General features: G+C 48.0%; 1 protein-coding gene across 1 annotated transcript in view; it reads right to left on the reverse strand.

Annotated features, from left to right (window-relative positions):
- celsr3 (cadherin, EGF LAG seven-pass G-type receptor 3) overlaps window positions 1–18,378 on the reverse strand; it is a 38,294-nt gene that overhangs the window by 3,185 nt on the left and 16,731 nt on the right. Inside the window, 27 exon segments of the mRNA XM_049017830.1 lie at window positions 51–245; window positions 330–503; window positions 1,855–1,946; window positions 2,420–2,514; window positions 2,795–2,914; window positions 3,066–3,192; window positions 3,640–3,719; window positions 4,191–4,303; window positions 4,751–4,925; window positions 5,016–5,222; window positions 5,773–5,899; window positions 6,928–7,095; window positions 7,189–7,369; window positions 7,777–7,926; window positions 8,223–8,409; window positions 8,569–8,778; window positions 9,221–9,315; window positions 9,915–10,016; window positions 10,494–10,677; window positions 10,931–11,051; window positions 11,492–11,633; window positions 12,753–12,921; window positions 13,696–13,806; window positions 13,892–14,077; window positions 14,703–14,872; window positions 15,250–15,375; window positions 17,957–18,120. Of these exon segments, the coding sequence (XP_048873787.1) occupies window positions 51–245; window positions 330–503; window positions 1,855–1,946; window positions 2,420–2,514; window positions 2,795–2,914; window positions 3,066–3,192; window positions 3,640–3,719; window positions 4,191–4,303; window positions 4,751–4,925; window positions 5,016–5,222; window positions 5,773–5,899; window positions 6,928–7,095; window positions 7,189–7,369; window positions 7,777–7,926; window positions 8,223–8,409; window positions 8,569–8,778; window positions 9,221–9,315; window positions 9,915–10,016; window positions 10,494–10,677; window positions 10,931–11,051; window positions 11,492–11,633; window positions 12,753–12,921; window positions 13,696–13,806; window positions 13,892–14,077; window positions 14,703–14,872; window positions 15,250–15,375; window positions 17,957–18,120 (3,971 nt within the window).

The raw sequence follows: 18,378 nt of genomic DNA on the forward strand, positions 1-18,378 counted from the left end.
GTGTGTCTGCGTCAGTATCAACAGGGGGCGTTCTTGCACCCGGCTCTCACCCCTGCGGCTGCGGTGTGTCTGCGACAGCCCGTTCTCATCCCCGCTGGTCAGGGCCGCGTCGAGCTGATTGTTGTTGGCGGCATCCTTACTGTAGTCGACCCCCAGGCGACGCTCTGAGCCCCACTTCTGTAGCGAGTGGACCTCGCACTCCTCCAACGCTGGCCAATAGGAGAGCAGGTCATTGCCATCCAGGTCTGAGACATACACAGCAAGGTGAACCTCACAGCAAAGACAAACCATGAGCGTCGTCGGCTTGCATGCCCCCCCCGACCCCGTACCTTTGGTGCCGTTCTGGGTGGGCTCAGTGAGCAGCCGCTCGCTGTGATTAGTGCGCTTGAAGCGCCGCTGGATGCGGCCACGGAGGCGCACGTTGTCCTCGCTCTCAGAGGACGGGATGGACAGACTGCGCTCTTCATCCAGAGAAAGGTCAGAATCTGAGTCGGAATCATCACCTTGGGGTTTTCGGATGAGGAGAGATACGTTATTTCGGGAAAGTCATGCACAATTCCCTGCTGAAGTTGGGTGTCTCCCCCTCCACGACCCAGCAGTGCTGTCGTGTGAAAACCCCACATATGATCCAGCAAATGATGCACAGGAAGAGAGCCCATGTAACAGTATGTAGCTAAGAGAGCTCACCTATCCCTGTCCACCAATAAGACAAAAACATAAATATGAAGATAACAGGAGGCGATTGAACTGACTGACCATTGAACTAAGGTACTTGACAAGAGTGTGTTGCAATCCATTACTTTATCACTTACACAAAATGGTGCAAGAAACAGAGAAAAGGGAATACAATTCTAGCTCATGATTTTTCATCTAAATTGGTCTCCAGCCAATGTTGATGTCCTTGTGTTTTGGCCTTTGTGTTCTGCTCCCAACATCTTGTAAACTACCAATTCGCTTGAGACTAAAGAGATACAGCACTTCTAATCTATCCCTGCCTGGAGGCCCTTTTGGTCTAGGAACTATTCTTGGAACTCTTGGCTGAACTTTCACTGCAGATATAACCTATGAAGCTGCTCACAGAGTTCTGGTGAAGCTTTGCGGCTGCTTCTCAAAATTCCCCTGTACTTCATCATTCTCAGAGGTTCATCTAAGCATCTTTGTTGCTTGTTTTACTGCGTTATTGGTATTGTGATCCAGACCTGGAAGCAACTACACAAGAGCCCAAAGTGTCTGCTGTCATTTTTTGTGGCCACATATACCAGCCCTGAACATTCCTACTTATACAGTAAAGTCATGCAAGTCTCTACCTAGTCTAAGAGTTTAAAGAGTTGTAGGTAATGTTAGGCAGCTAATTTTGTGTCTGCTAAACAACATAAGATGATTTGAAAATTTAATAATTTTTAAAGGTGCTTAAATCTGTTTTTTTTAATGTAAAGCAGGGGTGGCCAATCTTATCCGCAAAGGGCCGGTGTGTATGCATGTTTTCGTTGCAACTCTCTAATTAGATAACTAATTAGAGGACTGATTGGCTGAAGAGTCCTCACACCTGGGTCAGCTGACTTACAGGTTACCCCAAAAACCTGCATACACACCGGCCCTTAGTGGATAAGATTGGCCACCCCTGATGTAAAGTATAGAAAGTATAGGAAGTAATGGTCCTAACACAGAACCGAGTGGTACCCCACTGATTACACTGGCCCAACTGGAAAACTCTACCTTTTAAAACAATGTGTTACTTGTGTGACACTGAATTGTGGATTTCCAACTGCATTTGAAACTGAATGGGAAGCATGTGGTAGTTTCATGTAACATGGTTTATATTACTGCAGGGTGCATGAGTGTGTTTCCTCATACCTTTGTCCCGGTGAAACATAGCCACATCCAAGTCAGTGGCACCCGTATGGCCCAGGTTGTGCTCCAGAGTCTGTCGAGCCAGAAGGTTTTCTCTGCAGGTAGAGTCATTTTAGCCTGTCATTCTTTGCATCAACCTACATCTTTTTTCTCTCTCCCATTTTCCCTTGTATCTTTATCTCATCTTATTCAGTCTCCATGCACTCCCCTGCCCCCATTCAGCCTTGTCTCACTTTAATCTGGCTCTTTCATATTCTTCCCAGCCTTTAGTACTCCAAGAGTGTTTCTCAAAATGTGTGCTTGACCTTTTTATCTCATCATCTGTTGCTGAAGATCAGTTCCAATAGTCAAGAACAGCAGTAAAGAGGATGGTAAAAATCCCCCAATTCTTGCCCCGCTCCAAATATCAAGGGTACATCAGTCGCATCCTTACCCAACAAGACCAAATCCATGGTCCATTGTATCAAGTTTGTTCTTGGAAGGCAAGTTAGCAAGACCACAAGTATGAGATGTGCGTTCTTGGTACTGAGAAACACCCAAACTGTCCTTCTATCATGCTAGTACGCACCGTGCACTGCTGACGGACGAGATAGTGGATGTCCCCAGTGTGATACGATGGAGTCCACTCTGCTCCAGTAGAGAGGCACCGTTGTAGGTCGGACCCTGAATGTGAACGCCATGTCCTTTATAAAGCACTCTGACAAGTTTATGTACCTTAAGTTGCATGTGTGACCGAAAAAATCCACAGTTAAGAGTTACAGACTGACACCTCTTGGAGCATGGAGAAATGCATCATGGGTAGAGGAATTCCACTGCGGGAAGAATGACAGATCAAAAACATTGTGGGATGAAGCCTTGGGGAAACACACGGTGAGTTCAAAGGTCGGTGAAATGCTAGATGGCATGAAGTCTAGGCGAAACGCCTAAGGGCAAGCACACTCACTGTGATCTGCGGGGCACGAGGAGGGTCTTCATTCAAGCTTTTCTTCCCCAAACAGGCCAACTTCCAGGCCTCCTGCACCTCCGAGTTCAGCAGACAGAAAACCAGGAGCACTGCCAGACCCTGGTGACAGAAGCACAGTTGCTAAACACACACCAGGGCGTGCATGTCCGCGCATAAGGCCGCACGATATCCCTATGCGCCCATACTTGCAAGCATGCGGCCCAGGGCAGTCAAGAACACAAACATGCGTGCACCAATATGTACACGGTACCTGCAGACAGCACAGTACAGTGAAGAGGTAGTGGAAGACCAGAACACTGTTATTGACAGCCATAAGACCAAAGAACCAGGAGGAAGTGGCCAGAAGGAGTACTATGAAGGCGTTGCGTACTGTGGTACTGTGGAGAGACACAAATAGACAGGTAAAGGAGGGCATGAGAGAAAGAGAGTCAAAGAGAGGAAAACGTGAGAAATCCGAAACGACAAAGTCAAAACCTTCCACGGAGAGGTGTTAACGACAGCTAGCAATGAGCTAAACATGTTTCACATCCACATGATAATCTGACTGCTATTAAATTCATTCCAAATAAGTATTTACAGTTTTCACAGTGACATTTCACACCATCTTCCTGCAAAACAAATTAGCTTTTACTTTTCTACCTTCAAGGACTTATAAAGAATCAGTGGAACTTTTCAAAAGTGTGGGGGGGGGGGGGGTATTTTAGGCAAGTAATTTTGAATTAGGAATTTTCTAAAAAGTGGGTGTGAAAATGCACACTTAAATCACACTTAGAACACCCGCGACAGGCTCTCGCAGTCGACTCGCCTCCATCACTGATACTCACAGCACAGATTGTTTTTTGGTCTCTTTCTGAGTTGGACTGCAGGACATTCGTGCCACAATCAGAAACATTCCGCCATTCATCTGCAACATAGACAGAGGCGGTGCTGTGACAAACACCGACAGACAGGGGGCAGTGCTAAGACAGACAGCTACAGACAAGATGCGGTGCTGAGGCAAACACCGACAGACAGGGGGCAGTGCCGAGATAAACACCTACAGACAGGGGGTAGTGTTAAAGCAAACATGTACAGACAGGGGGCAGCGCTGAGACAAACATCTACAGACAGGGGGTAGTGTTAAGGCAATCATGTACAGACAGGGGGCAGCGCTGAGACAAACACCTACAGACAGGGGGTAGTGTTAAGGCAATCATGTACAGACAGGGGGTGGTGCTGAGACAAACACCTACAGACAGAACACAGTAGTAAGACATACATTTACATACTGCTGTTGATGCTGAGGCAAATACTAACAGACAGGGGGCAGCACTAAGACGAATCCTAACAGGACCAGCACTGAGGCGGGCAGTGAGACAGACATTATCGGAAGTACCACAATAACAATCCCGATGGGTCCAGCAAAGCTCCAGATGAGTTTGTCTTGGACAGAAATCCAGCAGAAGTCAGGGTTTCCGTAGCCCTCGGGATCCAGTCCCACAGCCAGGCCTGCCGAGAGAAGAATCTCCAACTGCCGATGCCAAACTAGTGATCTCAACACTACACACAGATGGATTTATAAACCTTGGGATCACAATGAGTCCATGTTCATAGCTGCTGTGTTATTATGTGATAGTTACTGCCCTACAAAGGCACACTCAGCAACTGCATATTTCATCAGAATTCAGTTACGGCTGAAATTGGGCATCATAGACTCTGTTACATCTCGTGACAAAGTAACTTAGTTCAACTTTCAATCAGTACACTATCATTTACCTACTGCTACTACTCAGGAGTGTACGGTCAAAAAAGACTTATTTTTAAGTCCCTTTTCTCAGTGTCAGCATAATTACCGTCTTCTGTCGTTTTAGGGCAGAGTAGCAGCCCAAACCTCAGCCCCTAAACCACCCGGCTGTCTTCATTCTTCACGTACGTTCCTGCATACGTGCACTTTACCTGTTATAATGGCGGGGACACCCCAGCCAATGGCGTAGTAGAACCTCATGGCGCCGTGGTCAATGTTGCGCGCCTCGGTCTGCATGCGATAGATGTGCAGACTCTCCACAAAGAGCCAGGCGAAGGTGGACATAAAGAAGTAATGCAACAGGATGGCGATGACGGTGCACAGGAACTGGGGGGAGCCGGAGAGAACGCGGTGGTCAGAGGACACGCTTACGCCCCCCCCCACGGAACCAACAGACACACACAGACGCACACAAACCTGCTGCTCAGTTTGGTTGATGCCCAGCAGGAAAACAAGCTCGGACAGGAAGGTGGCAGCGGCCATGTTGGAGTGGATGCTGCGGGTGTTGGACTTGAGGCCACGTAGGCAGGACAACACGACGACAGTAATCAGCAGGGCCAGCAGAGATGTGGACAGTGACGAGTAGGTCACGATCGCCAGCGTCTCCAGGTTCCCCTCCAGCTGCTACTCCCCGAGGGAGGAGACATGGCACAGGTGAAGATGGAGAGGAGAAGAGAGAGAAGGTGTCACTTTCATGGAGAGCCGTGTTCACACCTGTCTGACACATACTTAGCACTACCCCCCCGTTCCCCACCACCCCCGCAGCTGAAGATATCATCACGTCGAGTGCCGAATGTGACTACTTTTTACATCCATTATTTCAACTCCCAGTATTTCAGCTCATCATTTTATGCCAGGTTTTTAACGGTTTTTATACTGAACTATGAACATATTGAATATTAAACAGGTTGTTTAAAATGCATTACATATATATATACTTGTAAATAAGTTAAACACTGAATTAGTAAGATATTTATATATTTTGCACCATTATTTATTCATTAATTCTGCATTAGAAATGTGTTCTGGATCCATTTTGGAACACCCTTCCCTAATCCTAAGGTCTGTACAAGACTGAGCAGGACAGTCATGCTACAGATTGCCTGAGTGGACATATCTGAGTGGACAGGGGTTTAATTAATGGTGAATGCTGGTGAGGTAGCAGAGGGGTTACCTCGCGATGAGAGCTGTCCATCAGCACCCCAAAGGTGCCCAGCCTCTGACACTGGCATCTCACATGCGACGTGTTCCTGTACACCACAGTGCAGTCCTTCACAGTCCAACAGCCCCCAGTGTCGGCCCTGCACAGAGGGAGAGACCATATTACTCACACACACACACACACATTCATAAAGCTGTTTCTGTGGACACATCCAGTCAAGTCCCATTTTAATGTAATCAACTTTATCCTTTACCTCATCAGCGTCGTACCAGTATGCACATCACTCATCACAGCCCACACCTGTACCATACAGACTGTCAGCACACGTTCACACGGAAACAAATTCCCTGTGTGTGCCAAACATGCGCACACTTGGCCCATAAACCTGATTCTGATTCACATGCCGCAATGTGGAAGCGCTAATGTGCACACACGCATCAAACTTTGACAAATATATTATGCTAAGATGTAGGGGAATAAAGGTTTTTTTAATATTGATAAAAAAAAATGTATTTGACAGGAAGAGGAATTTGGCAAGTTCACAGCCACACACCTGTGATATCATCTTAGCCATAAGTGTCCTCTTTAAGGAACAGGACCTAATAGAGTGGGCATGTACAATATGAGAACTATGAGCCAAACCACATTGTCCTTTACAGAGGACAAAAATGAATTGCTGGATCTCAGGAGACTATTACGGGACAACAAGCTGTTCTTGCCCCTGCTTGGCGCTTTCTCAAATTCAGAACGCTATCAGACTTCCAGATTCGAGAACAGCTTGTTCCCCAACCCATTTGCATCATAAGGAGTTAAACCCAGACCACTGTGATGTACCACACCTGCACAATCAATGAACTGCAACATCTAAGCGTCACCTGTTTTTGCAACATTATTGCACATTTAACAGTAAATCGCATTGGTTCACAAACTGTGGTATGTGTGTGGTACTCAGAGTCCAGAAAACTGTGGTAATTTATTTACTGTGATTCAGGTTCCTGTAATTTTTTTCACTCATATGGTACTTGGCTGCTTCGGTTTGAAGCAAAGTGGTACTCGGTCTAAAAAGTTTGAAAAGCACTTGTCTATTGTGTGCTTATCAGTCGAGTATTTATGCAGCTCCGGAACAACTGTGCCATGTCACACATCCTGAATCGAGCGCACACTTACTGCCGGCTGTGATTCCACTGCACGCACAGCGGCTTGCTGCGATTGGACGTCTCCAGCAGGCGGAATTCCAGCAGCAGGGGTGACTCCAGCAGGCCCTCGACGAACGAGCGGTTGTTATAGACAGACACGCTGACGACGGGTGAGTTCATCACAGGGTGGCGGGGCAGCCTGTGGGGGCAGGGCGCTGTGATGGGGACTCGGTAGCAGACGCGTAGTGACATGCGGGGGGGAGGGGGCGGGACACGTGACGGTGGCTCGTACCTGACACCGCGGCGATCCGCGTGATACTTGGCGGGAAGCACGGCGCCCAGGCTCCGGTAGATCAGCAAGATCACGATGCTGACGGGCGGGTCGGGCAGCAAAACAGGTCGCTTAAGGGGGGTTACTTCAGAGCTGTGATTGGCTGGGATGCTCACTTGGGCGGGATGAGGGCTGGGAAGAGCTGGGGAAAGTGGGAGTTATAGGTCAACATAGTACTGAGTTTATACAAAAATAGGGGAGGAACTGAAGGATTTACTACATCCATCTGTCTTAAAACTGCTTATCCAGGACAGGGTTGGAGGGGGTCTGCAGCCTATTCCAGGTACACCCTGCATGGGATGCCAGGCCAGCAGAGGGCACACATGCACACAGTCATACACTATGGGCAATTTAGAGATGCTGCTCAGCCTAACTGCATGTCTTCGGACTGCAGGAAGTAGTCAGAGTCCCCAGAGGAGACCTATGTGACACAAAAACTTCACACACACACACACACACACACACACACACACACACACACACACACACACAACATTAGTTTACTCTGTCTTTTTGAAACTGAATCGCTAAACAAATCAGAAAGCACACCTGACTGTCCTTGTGGCACCAGGGCAGTAGGGGGCAGCACCACATGTGTGTGTGGATCCCAGAGTGTCTGTCCTCGGAAGAGACCATTGTGGTAACGGGGAAAGCGCCTGCGGACGTGAGTGTGGTTCTCCACGCGGTCCAGGTTCATCACTGCCAGGTTTGAAATACATCACATAGGAGGAAGCAGAGTGACCAGACTTCTTGAGTAAACGCATACAATCACAGGGTCTAATAACGTGGTCCACACTGCTGATGAGGATTAATGATAAGGTCTGATACTGTACAGAATTACTTTCGGAACAAATCACAGGGTTAAATATTGGACAGCAGTACAGAAAGGACGAATCACAGCACCTAATACTGTGGCGCAGACTACAGGGCCTGATGATGATACATGAGGACCCAAAAAATGTACACTAAGCAATATTAGAAAGGATAAAACTCACCAATATTGGGTGTCACTAGGGCCACAGGGTTCAGGTAAGTCAGCTTCATGTTCTGGGCGAGGGTGCGAGTGTAGTCTTCCAGCAGCTCCACCAAACCCCCGGCCCCTCGCTCGCCAACGACACCCTGGCCTCTCCACAGCCCTGCGGTGCCCAACCCCAGCAAGGCACTGCAGCCACGCAGGACATTCTGGAGGAAACCGAAAGACAGTGACCAACCAGAAAGCAGCTTTATCAAAGAACAATGTGAAAAAATCTCGCTTAAGGAGGAAAGGAGGCCATCCGGGCCCAGCGAGCAGCCATTAACGATGGGGGCGGGTAAAAGGGGGGTTGTGGCGGTCACCCTTACGTCGTTGAAATGGGCATCCTGCGTGGCAGTCAGGCCAAACCCGTTCTGCTGATTCTCAAAGTTCAGCAGACGGGAAAGCAGCCGGTCTGCAATCTGCAGGTCGTTGCCATAGAGACGGGGTGTTGCCTCGGTGACGTCGCGCAGCTGATAGGCGAGCTTCTTCTCCACGATGGTGCTAAGGTCCGTCTCATTTCTCTCCACAGACTCCAGCTTTTTGTGCAAACGCAGGCAAACAGAAAAGACTTATTACATATAAATAGATGCATTTTCTCATAACTGGGTATATATTTTCTATTATTATCTTTGTTATTTAATTTATTTTTATTTATTTTGTTTTGCCTACTATCATGGGAGTGGCATACTACATTCTTTTTGTACACTGTACAAAGATGACAATAAAGGTATTCCATTCTGCTCTATACACCAATTCACTGGCACAACGTGTCAGACTGTAGGAGGAGACTGCAGCAACAGAGAAGACATGGAGAACATGCAACCCCCACATGCACTGAGCTGGGGGGTGGGGATCAAACCCACGGCACCTCTCACTGAGCCATAACACCACCCTTTTTAGACACAATGAAACTGATCATATCACACAAGCTGCAAGAACGCAGGTGCTAAATCGAGCCAGTAGGTGGAGCCATATTACCGCTGCATTCAGTTCCACAAAGGAGGGAGAGGTGCAGTTGAAGAGATCGGGGACCAGCCAGCCCCTTTCCGGATCACAGTGCCGGATCGCTGTACCTAGAGGAACAAAACAGGCTGAACATGCAGAAAGACACACAAACACATATACACACAAATGCACAAAGCCGAGCGAGCGGGGGCTCGGCTGTGCTAGGAAGAGGAGTCATGTGACTGCTTTTGTTCTTTTAGATTTATGCAGCATGTCCCCCTTTTATGTCTGAACGTGTAAACTGATGTGTTCATTCCTGCGCCCAGTAAAGCTACGCTGACCCAAACACCCATCCTGACAGCTGTTCTGTCATATTCCCTGATGCCTATGCTTGAAGTTCATCGATTACATTTTGATTATATCCAAAATGGCTTGGCGTATTGTAGTTTTTGTGCGTTTTCCTGCTGGTCTTGCTGACCCACCCCTGCCGCATTACAGCAACCCGTGAGCAGAAATAACCTGTTCCTAGAAGACCCACTGCTCCCTGCCCTGCGTGGTCCAACTCATGGACTGGAGGGATTTGGATTTTATCGGTCAGCTGGAGAGTGGGGTCATGCTGTTGATATAGCACTGAGTGATAACACCATGGAATTGGTCAGTTTGCTGCTAGATGTGCTGTGCGAGCAGATCTGCCCCCTGTGGGTCTGTCACGGAGCAGGGCACCTACCCATGGAGCCCTTGGGGCACGACACAGCCGCAGGCAGGCCGAACTTAGTTCTGGGCCACCATATTCCAAGCGTGACGGTCTTCGGACAGCCGTCATAGATGACTGAGATTAGAGCCAGAGAGCGACACTTAATGAATGCATGGTACAAATTATACCAAGGCAATGGTAGAAAACATCGAGAATGCAATTTAATATCACATGATTAAAATAAACAGAAAAATCTAATACTAATGCTTTAAATGGAGCTTATGGTTATATATTTTTTTACTATAAGCATAAATATGTTTGAGTGCACTGCCTCAGTGTCGATGCACTTAAGCTAGTACTTTTGTTTGTTACTTAAATACTCTGTTTTTAAATATTAATTTCATCCATTTTCCAAAAAAATCCATATTGTATGATCCTAAATTAACTAGGTATTAATTATTTATTCATGGTTATAATAATTGATGACAAGTAGTAATAAATATATAATTATTTAATACTGATTCACAATTAAAATAAATGAGAAAGAAGAAAATGAAAAGCAAAGATCTTGAAAGGGACTTGTGAGCGGTGGCAGAGGGGGCGGGGGCTTACTCTCGCAGCCTGATTGGGTGACCTCGGCAAAGTGGTTGTCACACGCGTTGCACTGGCGGCCAATCACGCCCGGCCGGCACTGGCATTGGCCGCTCTCCAGGTCACATGACCGTGAGAAGGAGCCCACGGGGTAACAGTCGCAGGGCCGGCAGGACTCGGTTCCTCGTGGGCGATAGTGGAATTCCTGAGCAGGAAGAGGCGAGAACAGAGGGCGACTGTGAATGAACCTGCAGGGTTGTGAAACTACCAGTAGAGACAGAAAAGGTGACTAAAAAACTCCAGTAATTTGGAATAATTATAAAGAAAACCACCTATCACTGTTCGAAGACGTTCACAATCAATATTTGCAGTAACACTGCTTACTGGTTTTAATGGGAATGCCAGTGTTACCTTGCAGTGGCACTGCTTACTGGTTTTAATGGGAGCACTGGTGTTACCTTGCAGTGGCACTGCCCGTTGGTCTTGTTGCAGTCCGGGTCAAAGCCCTTGCTGGTTTCACAGTTGCATGGTCCACATGTAGGACTGCCCCACCAGCCACGTGGGCACTGCTGGTCGCTCCTGGACACACACACACACACACACACACACGCTGATCATAAATAAATACACGTCATATACACATACACACACAGACATGCCAGACACACACAGACATTAAAGGCCCTCTGCTGTTGGTAAAATGAATTGTAGGAATTCATCATCCAGTTCAGATAATATGCTCTTGGAGAGCCACTGCAGAGCTGGATACTCATTACCGAGTCGACATAACACCACATCTTCCACAGTGCCGGATATTAATACGATAACGTGAGGTCAAGAAAGTGACTGTGCTGTTAGTATTTCATACATTTCTGGCATAGTCAAGAGAAGGCACTGCAGTGGAACACCAATGCAGAGGGACACAGGTGCCTGCATGCATCGCCATCTGCGCCAATTCAGGCCAACGCTGGCTGGGGGAGGTCTACACTGGCATGGGGGCACAGATGTGACATGCTCACTTGTGCTGGCAGTACTGGCCGTAGTGGTTGTCCCCGCAGTCGCACATGTAGCCGTGGGAGGAGGCTGGCTTATGGTGGCACTTGGCGTTGTTCTCGCAGGGGTTCAGCTCGCAGGCATTGGTGCAGCTTTTACCGTAGTAACCTGCACAAACAGATTCTTTTTTTTAGGCACTGCTAGGCACAGATAATTCCGCATATTCCAGTAAATTTTATCATGGGATTCTAAGCCCCCTAAAGAAATATGGGGGGAGGGCGACAAAGGATAGATCACTAAATGGTTTTAGAATAATTGTTTTTCAGGGGGGCTGAGGGTATAGAACCAGCTGTGGGATTCTCTACAAGCAGATACGTTTTACCATAAACTTGCCCAACGTCAGTCTTCACCACAGAAGCTACCAAAAACAGCACAGTACCGCAGACACCGCATGGACCAACAAACACCGCTTAATATCCCTTATTTGGTTTTTCTCCATTCTCTTTGCTGTTATTTCCCTTGGCCCTGCCAAATCTGAGGGCCTGTTCTGATGTCATGCACATACGTCTCTTGCACGCAAGATAACCAGTGGTGCCAGCTAATTCATGGTTCATTACTAAATTACCAGCTCCTGATGAGAGAGAATAATTTACAAGCTTTGCATTATAAAAAATTGATTTCCCTCCCGGAATCTTAATACCGGAGGTCTATTTCTAATGAGGAATGCTCTCATGAGAGAGTTTTACATGATAATAAGCACGCGTTTGCCTCAGATACCGCTAGTGATCTATTTACACCTCCTCCTTCATCTGTGCCCGCCCCCCCCCCTCCCCATCCTCTCGCCACATCCATCTCTATCCCTGCCTCTCAGTCTCCAGCTCCCATAATAAATATTCCTCTTTTTCCTGCCTTTGTTTCTATTTTTCGTTCTTCTTCATAAGGTTCCTGGAAACCAAGACACATCCACAGACACAAACACACGCACACACACAAATACACACATATGTACACAGACAGACACACCTATACCATATAAAATGATAAACACACACACACACACACACATTGCAGATACAGACATACAGACACACACACATGTACACACACACGGACCGACACACATCCACACCACACACACAGACACAAACAGACAGGTATATGCATTAGTTGACATAGACATAGACACATATACACTCATACGTACAAAGACATACACATGTACACACAAGCTCATCTACATCATACAAAAAGACACAGACACACACCAACACACATGCAGAGTCGTACCTGACTCGCACACGCAGACATGGCCCTCCCATTCATCGCTGCAGCGACTGTGGGCGGGGCAGGGGGAGGAGACACAAGGGTTCCCCACGTTGCACCCAGCCTCGGCCTTCAGTGCTCGAGTCGGCCGGGGCAGCGGGGGCGGGTCTGGCCGCACCCCTAAACGCACACCCTGGAAAGACAGCGACGCAGGATTGGTCAGTCACACACACACACACGCGTCTTCATGGACATTTTCCTTTGTTGCAAGTTAATTTGAAAAATCGACCCAACAAGAACGCTCGATGCCAGATGTTAACTCCCGGCTGATGTCATTTGTGTTGTTTCCGTCGCAGGCTTTTGTTTACGGTGGGAATCCAATCTCGTCTCAGTGGAACTGAAAGCGGAATATATCACTGCAGGGTGAACACCTCAGTTCAGGCAGAGGTGTGAATGTATTGATTATGCCAGCATTTCTGCAGACTGCCGGCATGTTCACGCAAGCTCATGGAACCTCACGGCGTGCGTGGACTGAGAGTGTGGTACTGGTATGTCAGAAGTGTCGCTCTCCTTAAATGTGAGGAATGTCAGGAGTATGACGCCACCCAGCGAGCCTGAAAGTGACTCACAAACAAAAGCCTACATCTGAGAAGGCAGGGCGGCACTATGGCTCACACCTCCAGGGCTGAGGGTTTGAATTATATTTCAGCTCTGCATGTGATTTGCATGTTTCTGTGCAAAGATGGAGACAGACTATAACTTGGTTAGTGCATGTGAGTATGTGTCCTGTGATGTACTGGAATCCTGTCCAGATCCCCCAAAACCCTGACCAGGATAAGTGGGTGGATGGATGGATAAAGAGATGGTGAGCAGAGTGATGTTTGGATGGAAGGACAGAGGGGATCAGGGTACAGTAAGACAATAGGCTGTCATGTCATGTTTGTTGAGAAGCCAAAAGACAGCTCACCTGAATGCACCCCCTTACACCATTCTGCACCTCCCCCGCACCCAGGACTCCGCCCACGTGCAGGTGCTTCACCTTCAGGCCGTGGATCTCATTTCCCACGATCACCGTTCCCTGAGAAAGAGAGGTTAATATGGTGGGAAGGGAACGAAAGCACATGACGCGCTGGCATTACCGGTCGCGCTGGGCTCATACTCACCTGGAAGAGGCCGAAGTCGAGGCGCACGGTGGCCACATAGCGTGTGTCGCGGCCGCTGTGCACGTCGCGCAGTTCCAGCTGCAGGTCGTGCCAGCGGCCGTCGTTCACCTGCAACTGGTCGAGGCGCAGGCGCACCGGGCGTGTGGATCCGCGGCTCACCGAGAACACGAGGTGCCCCGTCACCAGCTGGGAAGCACGGGAGGGCGCAGAGGCAGTTTAGAGGAGGCGGCCAGCACAATGGGGACATGAACAGAAGGTTATTGGTTCATACCCCAGGAGGGGCACCCTCTCTTATCACTGAATCACTCCAGCGAAATATCCAACAGTATAAGTAAAGGAGAAGGGTGGTGTGTGCCTGGGGGGGGGCAATGTGTGGCTGAGCAGGTGAGACCTTCACGATTAACTGGTCGCTGGTTTGAATCCCATCCTCAGCAGAATAGTGAGCAAATGTAGTTGTTCAATTAAAACATCATTCATAAGTAAAAATCCTTAAGCGCTTTGGATAAAATCTGCTTCAGTGTCAGCTAAACCAGTGTTTCTCAATCCAGTCCTTGGGGACACGCAGCAGTCCATGTTTTTGCTCCCTTCCAGCTCCGGGTTGGCAGCCAGTCCAGCAAGGAGCTGTGAGGAAGCAAAAACATGGACCTCCTGTGGGCCCCTGAGGACTGGTTTGGAAACCACTGAGCTAAGCAATCAAATACAAGTGGTAAACCTGGAGATGGTTCTGGTGGCTGGATCCAAGCCAGCATGCTATTCAGACCAACAGACAATCAGTCAGGTGCTTCGCAAGGTCGTACCACGGGTCACAGACCTGGAAGAGCAGGCTGGTGTACTGCCCGGCCTGGGCCTGCAGGAGCACGCCGTCCGGGGTACGCGTGCGGAACACCAGCCCCAGGTACCAAGGCGTGGAGATGGTAATGTCATTCTTCAGGTCCCACCAGAGGGCGCTGTTTCCCGTGAAATGGTGCGGGTGGCTCATGACTGTGGGGACAGACGGCGTGAGCCTGCGAACATACGCTTGACTGCGCGGAAATACGGTGGCACCAAGTGACAAAGTTGTCAGCTAAACACGTGTCACTCTCAGAAAAAGAGGAAGTAACACATTCAGCTTCGTGCGTTTTTTTCCCACCATGGTCGTTTAATTCCTTCTAAATGCTCCTCGTCTCCTTCCTGTCTGCCCCTCGTTATTTCCGATAGAAGCAAGAGCAATTGCGGCTTGCAGAATAATAGAGCATTTTCTTGAAAGTGAATTTGAATATCGGGGGGGGGGGGGGGGGGGGGGGGGGACAGGGAAGGAGGAATGGGAGTGGAGCAAGGCGAGAGTCTGCATGCCGCGGGTGTGGAGATGGGCATCTCACCGGAGCTACAGTCCTTTCCCCCGAATCCCACGGGACAGTCACAGGAGAAGGTCTCCCAGCTCACTCTGCAGGTGCCTCCGTTCTGGCAGGGATTCGACTTGCAGAATGGCAGCTTGGCACTGCAGCCTGCCAGGGTGAGAGACAGCACACCACTGGTACCTGCCTTGCCCGGGGGGTGGGGGGGGGTGTTATTACCACTGCTGTCCCAGCACTGTGAATCTCTGGGCCTCTGGACTGTACTGCTTGCCACAGTCACAGAGATCAAACAAACACCCAGGGACCGCACACTGCTTTCAGTAAACAGCCCCCCACCCCCCCCCGAGGTAACTGCCAATTGCAGGGAGCGGGTGGTGCTAAGCCACCCCCCCCCATATACAGAGATATTTCTCATTCCATTCAGGTGACTCCATTTCACGACTTTTTATGACATGGCCAATTTTCTTTAAATGTGACCTTGTTCTTGTAAAATATGAAGCCAACACTTGAAAATAAAATGAAAACAAACAACCAATCATAATATGTACCTTGAAAGAGGGTAATTTATCATTCATGCACATCACTACCACAGCGACCCTACACTGAAAAAGCGGTTATGGAAAATCGATGGGTGGGTGTATGGATGGATGCACCATTATGATATAATATGATAGCTTACAGGTAAAATTATTAAGGAAATGAATAGTGTAAATGTAGTATTGTAGGAGACTGTTATACATATCACTACTGAAGGAGCCTATATACTATACTATATATATGGTTTAGATATTCATCTACAGGGACATTAAAGCTAAGCTAGCCTAATACTGAGACGTTACTAAAGGGTCTGATTATCCGTATCACGTGTGTCAATTTAGGGCACCACCTAAGCTCTCCTGGGGGGATATGTCTCCAAGAGCAGGGTTGGACAGCCCTGGTTTATATATACCATTACATCGATTGTTTATACAGTATATACAGTTGCATGGGGATTTATAGTTTATGTATATCATTGCAGGGGCATTGAATGTTTCTATATACCATTACATGGATCATTTATTATTTATATATACCATTACTGGGGCCATGATTTATACACACTATTACAAAACATTGGCTGCTTATATATACCATTACAGTAGCATCGGTAGTTGATATATACCATTACAGGGGCATTAGTAATTTGTGCACACCATTACATTGCTTATATACAGCATTGCAGGTACTAAAACTCCAACGCTCCCCACTTGTCTAACCAGAAATACAGCGACAGTTATAAATAATCCCGGCTCAGACTGTACAGCATGTGCCACATCAGGGCAGCGAAGGAAGGACAGACACAGTTTAAGTGTAAAACTCCGTAAGGTTTGCAGGCCACTCAGGGATCCGCTGTGCCGGCTGACACCGAGACACAACGTGCCAAAACGGCTGACCTTAAAGCTCATCTCCGGAATGCTGCTAGGAAGAGACCCGGGTCCGATGGGCCACATCACGGCTTCGTCTGAGAGGAACGGTGAAACGTGTCACCTTGTGACGCGCACCAACCGAGTCCCTACCGACGTGGGAAGAGAGCAAATGCTTTCTGGCACTTTTCCGTCAGAGGGAGTGCCGTCTCAGGGAAGCACGCTAAAAATTAAAAAACGAGGAGCCCCCCCTAAGACGCAGCTTCTGAGCTGCCCTACTTGAACACCGCCGGGAAGCGATGCTAAGGAACGGCGCTAACGCTCATTTCCAAAACAACAGCTTGCCGTGGGTATGAAGTCCTCGAAGGTGTGAAAACACCTGCTCAGTTAAAAAAGCCATGCCAGCCAAATCCAGCCTTTACCAACAACTGGCTGTATATTTCAATGAAAAGCCCAGACGTGTCTGTCATGACGCAGGCTTCGCTGGAAGCGACCGGGCGATAAAAAAGCCTTCTGTCGCAGAGCTAGAGGTGCTCATACTTGGCATCGGCCGCTTGCTGTAAAAAGGAGGGAGGCAGACAGCAGTGCTTGCGGGGATTAAATGTAGACCTTGATCCTACGGCTGAATGAAAAGAGAGATTCTGCAGTCCTTTCTTACCACTTAAATACATCATGAAATGCTAGATATGGTGTGTTCAGTAGGATCCTATTTTTTTTTACTACCTATTTAATACAGGAGGATTTAGGTTTACACCTGATGTGACGAGACGTCACATGTCACAGATAAGTGGAAGAGCTTACAATTAAGTCAGTAAGACATTGAATAGCTACAGCACTGAAATGGAAAAATATGGTGGGCGGATGAACGGAATGGAAGGGAATTGTATCAGCGGACACAGCAGAAAGCTCTTGAAAAAACAAATTAAAACTAGTGCACACCACATTTTTTTCTTTTGTAGTTGTACACACACACACACACACACACACACACGTTTATATTCATATCTTTGTGGGGATTGCCCATTCATTTCTATGGGAAAAACCCTAATCCCAACAATGACAACCTTAACCCCCACCCAGCCCTAACCTTAACTATAAGTAACCAAATAAAATACAGGACTTTCGGCATTTTTAGTTTTTTGATTAATGTCACAGATCTTTGTAAAATTGAGTTACCCTTTGTGAGGACCCAGAAAAGGTCCGCACCACATCAAAATGGTTTTTAATCACATTGTGGGGACACGCACACACATACACCAAGCCATGCAGCGGGAAATGCAGGCTTAAAACTGCGCAGTACGCAGACAGAGAGAGAGACTGATGCTGACCGGGGAGCGTGCCGTTGTTAGCGATGTAGTTCGCCAGGTCCAGGGAGCGACTGTCAATGTGCAGGTCCTTCATGCAGCCAATGAACTCCCGGGTGACGAAGGGGAAGTTCTCTGACAGGTTGGGAACCCCGCCCAAAAAGAGGGGCCCCGTGAGATCCAAAGATCTGAGAAAGAGAGAGGGTTGCTTCTTAATTCAAGATCGACTGTAGGCGAAACGCAGATTAAGCCGGACAAAATTACAGCAAAAAAAACAACAGAAAGCAGACATTTTTATATTTAAAAATAAATTCTCCTGCTAAAGCACATCACTAAAATGTGTAATGGTCATAAAGAATGCAGATCCATCCATCTTCCAAACCGCTTATCCAACTGGGTCGCGGGGGGTCCGGAGCCTATCCCGGAAGCAATGGGCACGAGGCAGG

This window comes from Brienomyrus brachyistius, chromosome 6 (genome assembly GCF_023856365.1).
Source record: "Brienomyrus brachyistius isolate T26 chromosome 6, BBRACH_0.4, whole genome shotgun sequence".
Taxonomy (NCBI): Eukaryota; Metazoa; Chordata; class Actinopteri; order Osteoglossiformes; family Mormyridae; genus Brienomyrus; species Brienomyrus brachyistius.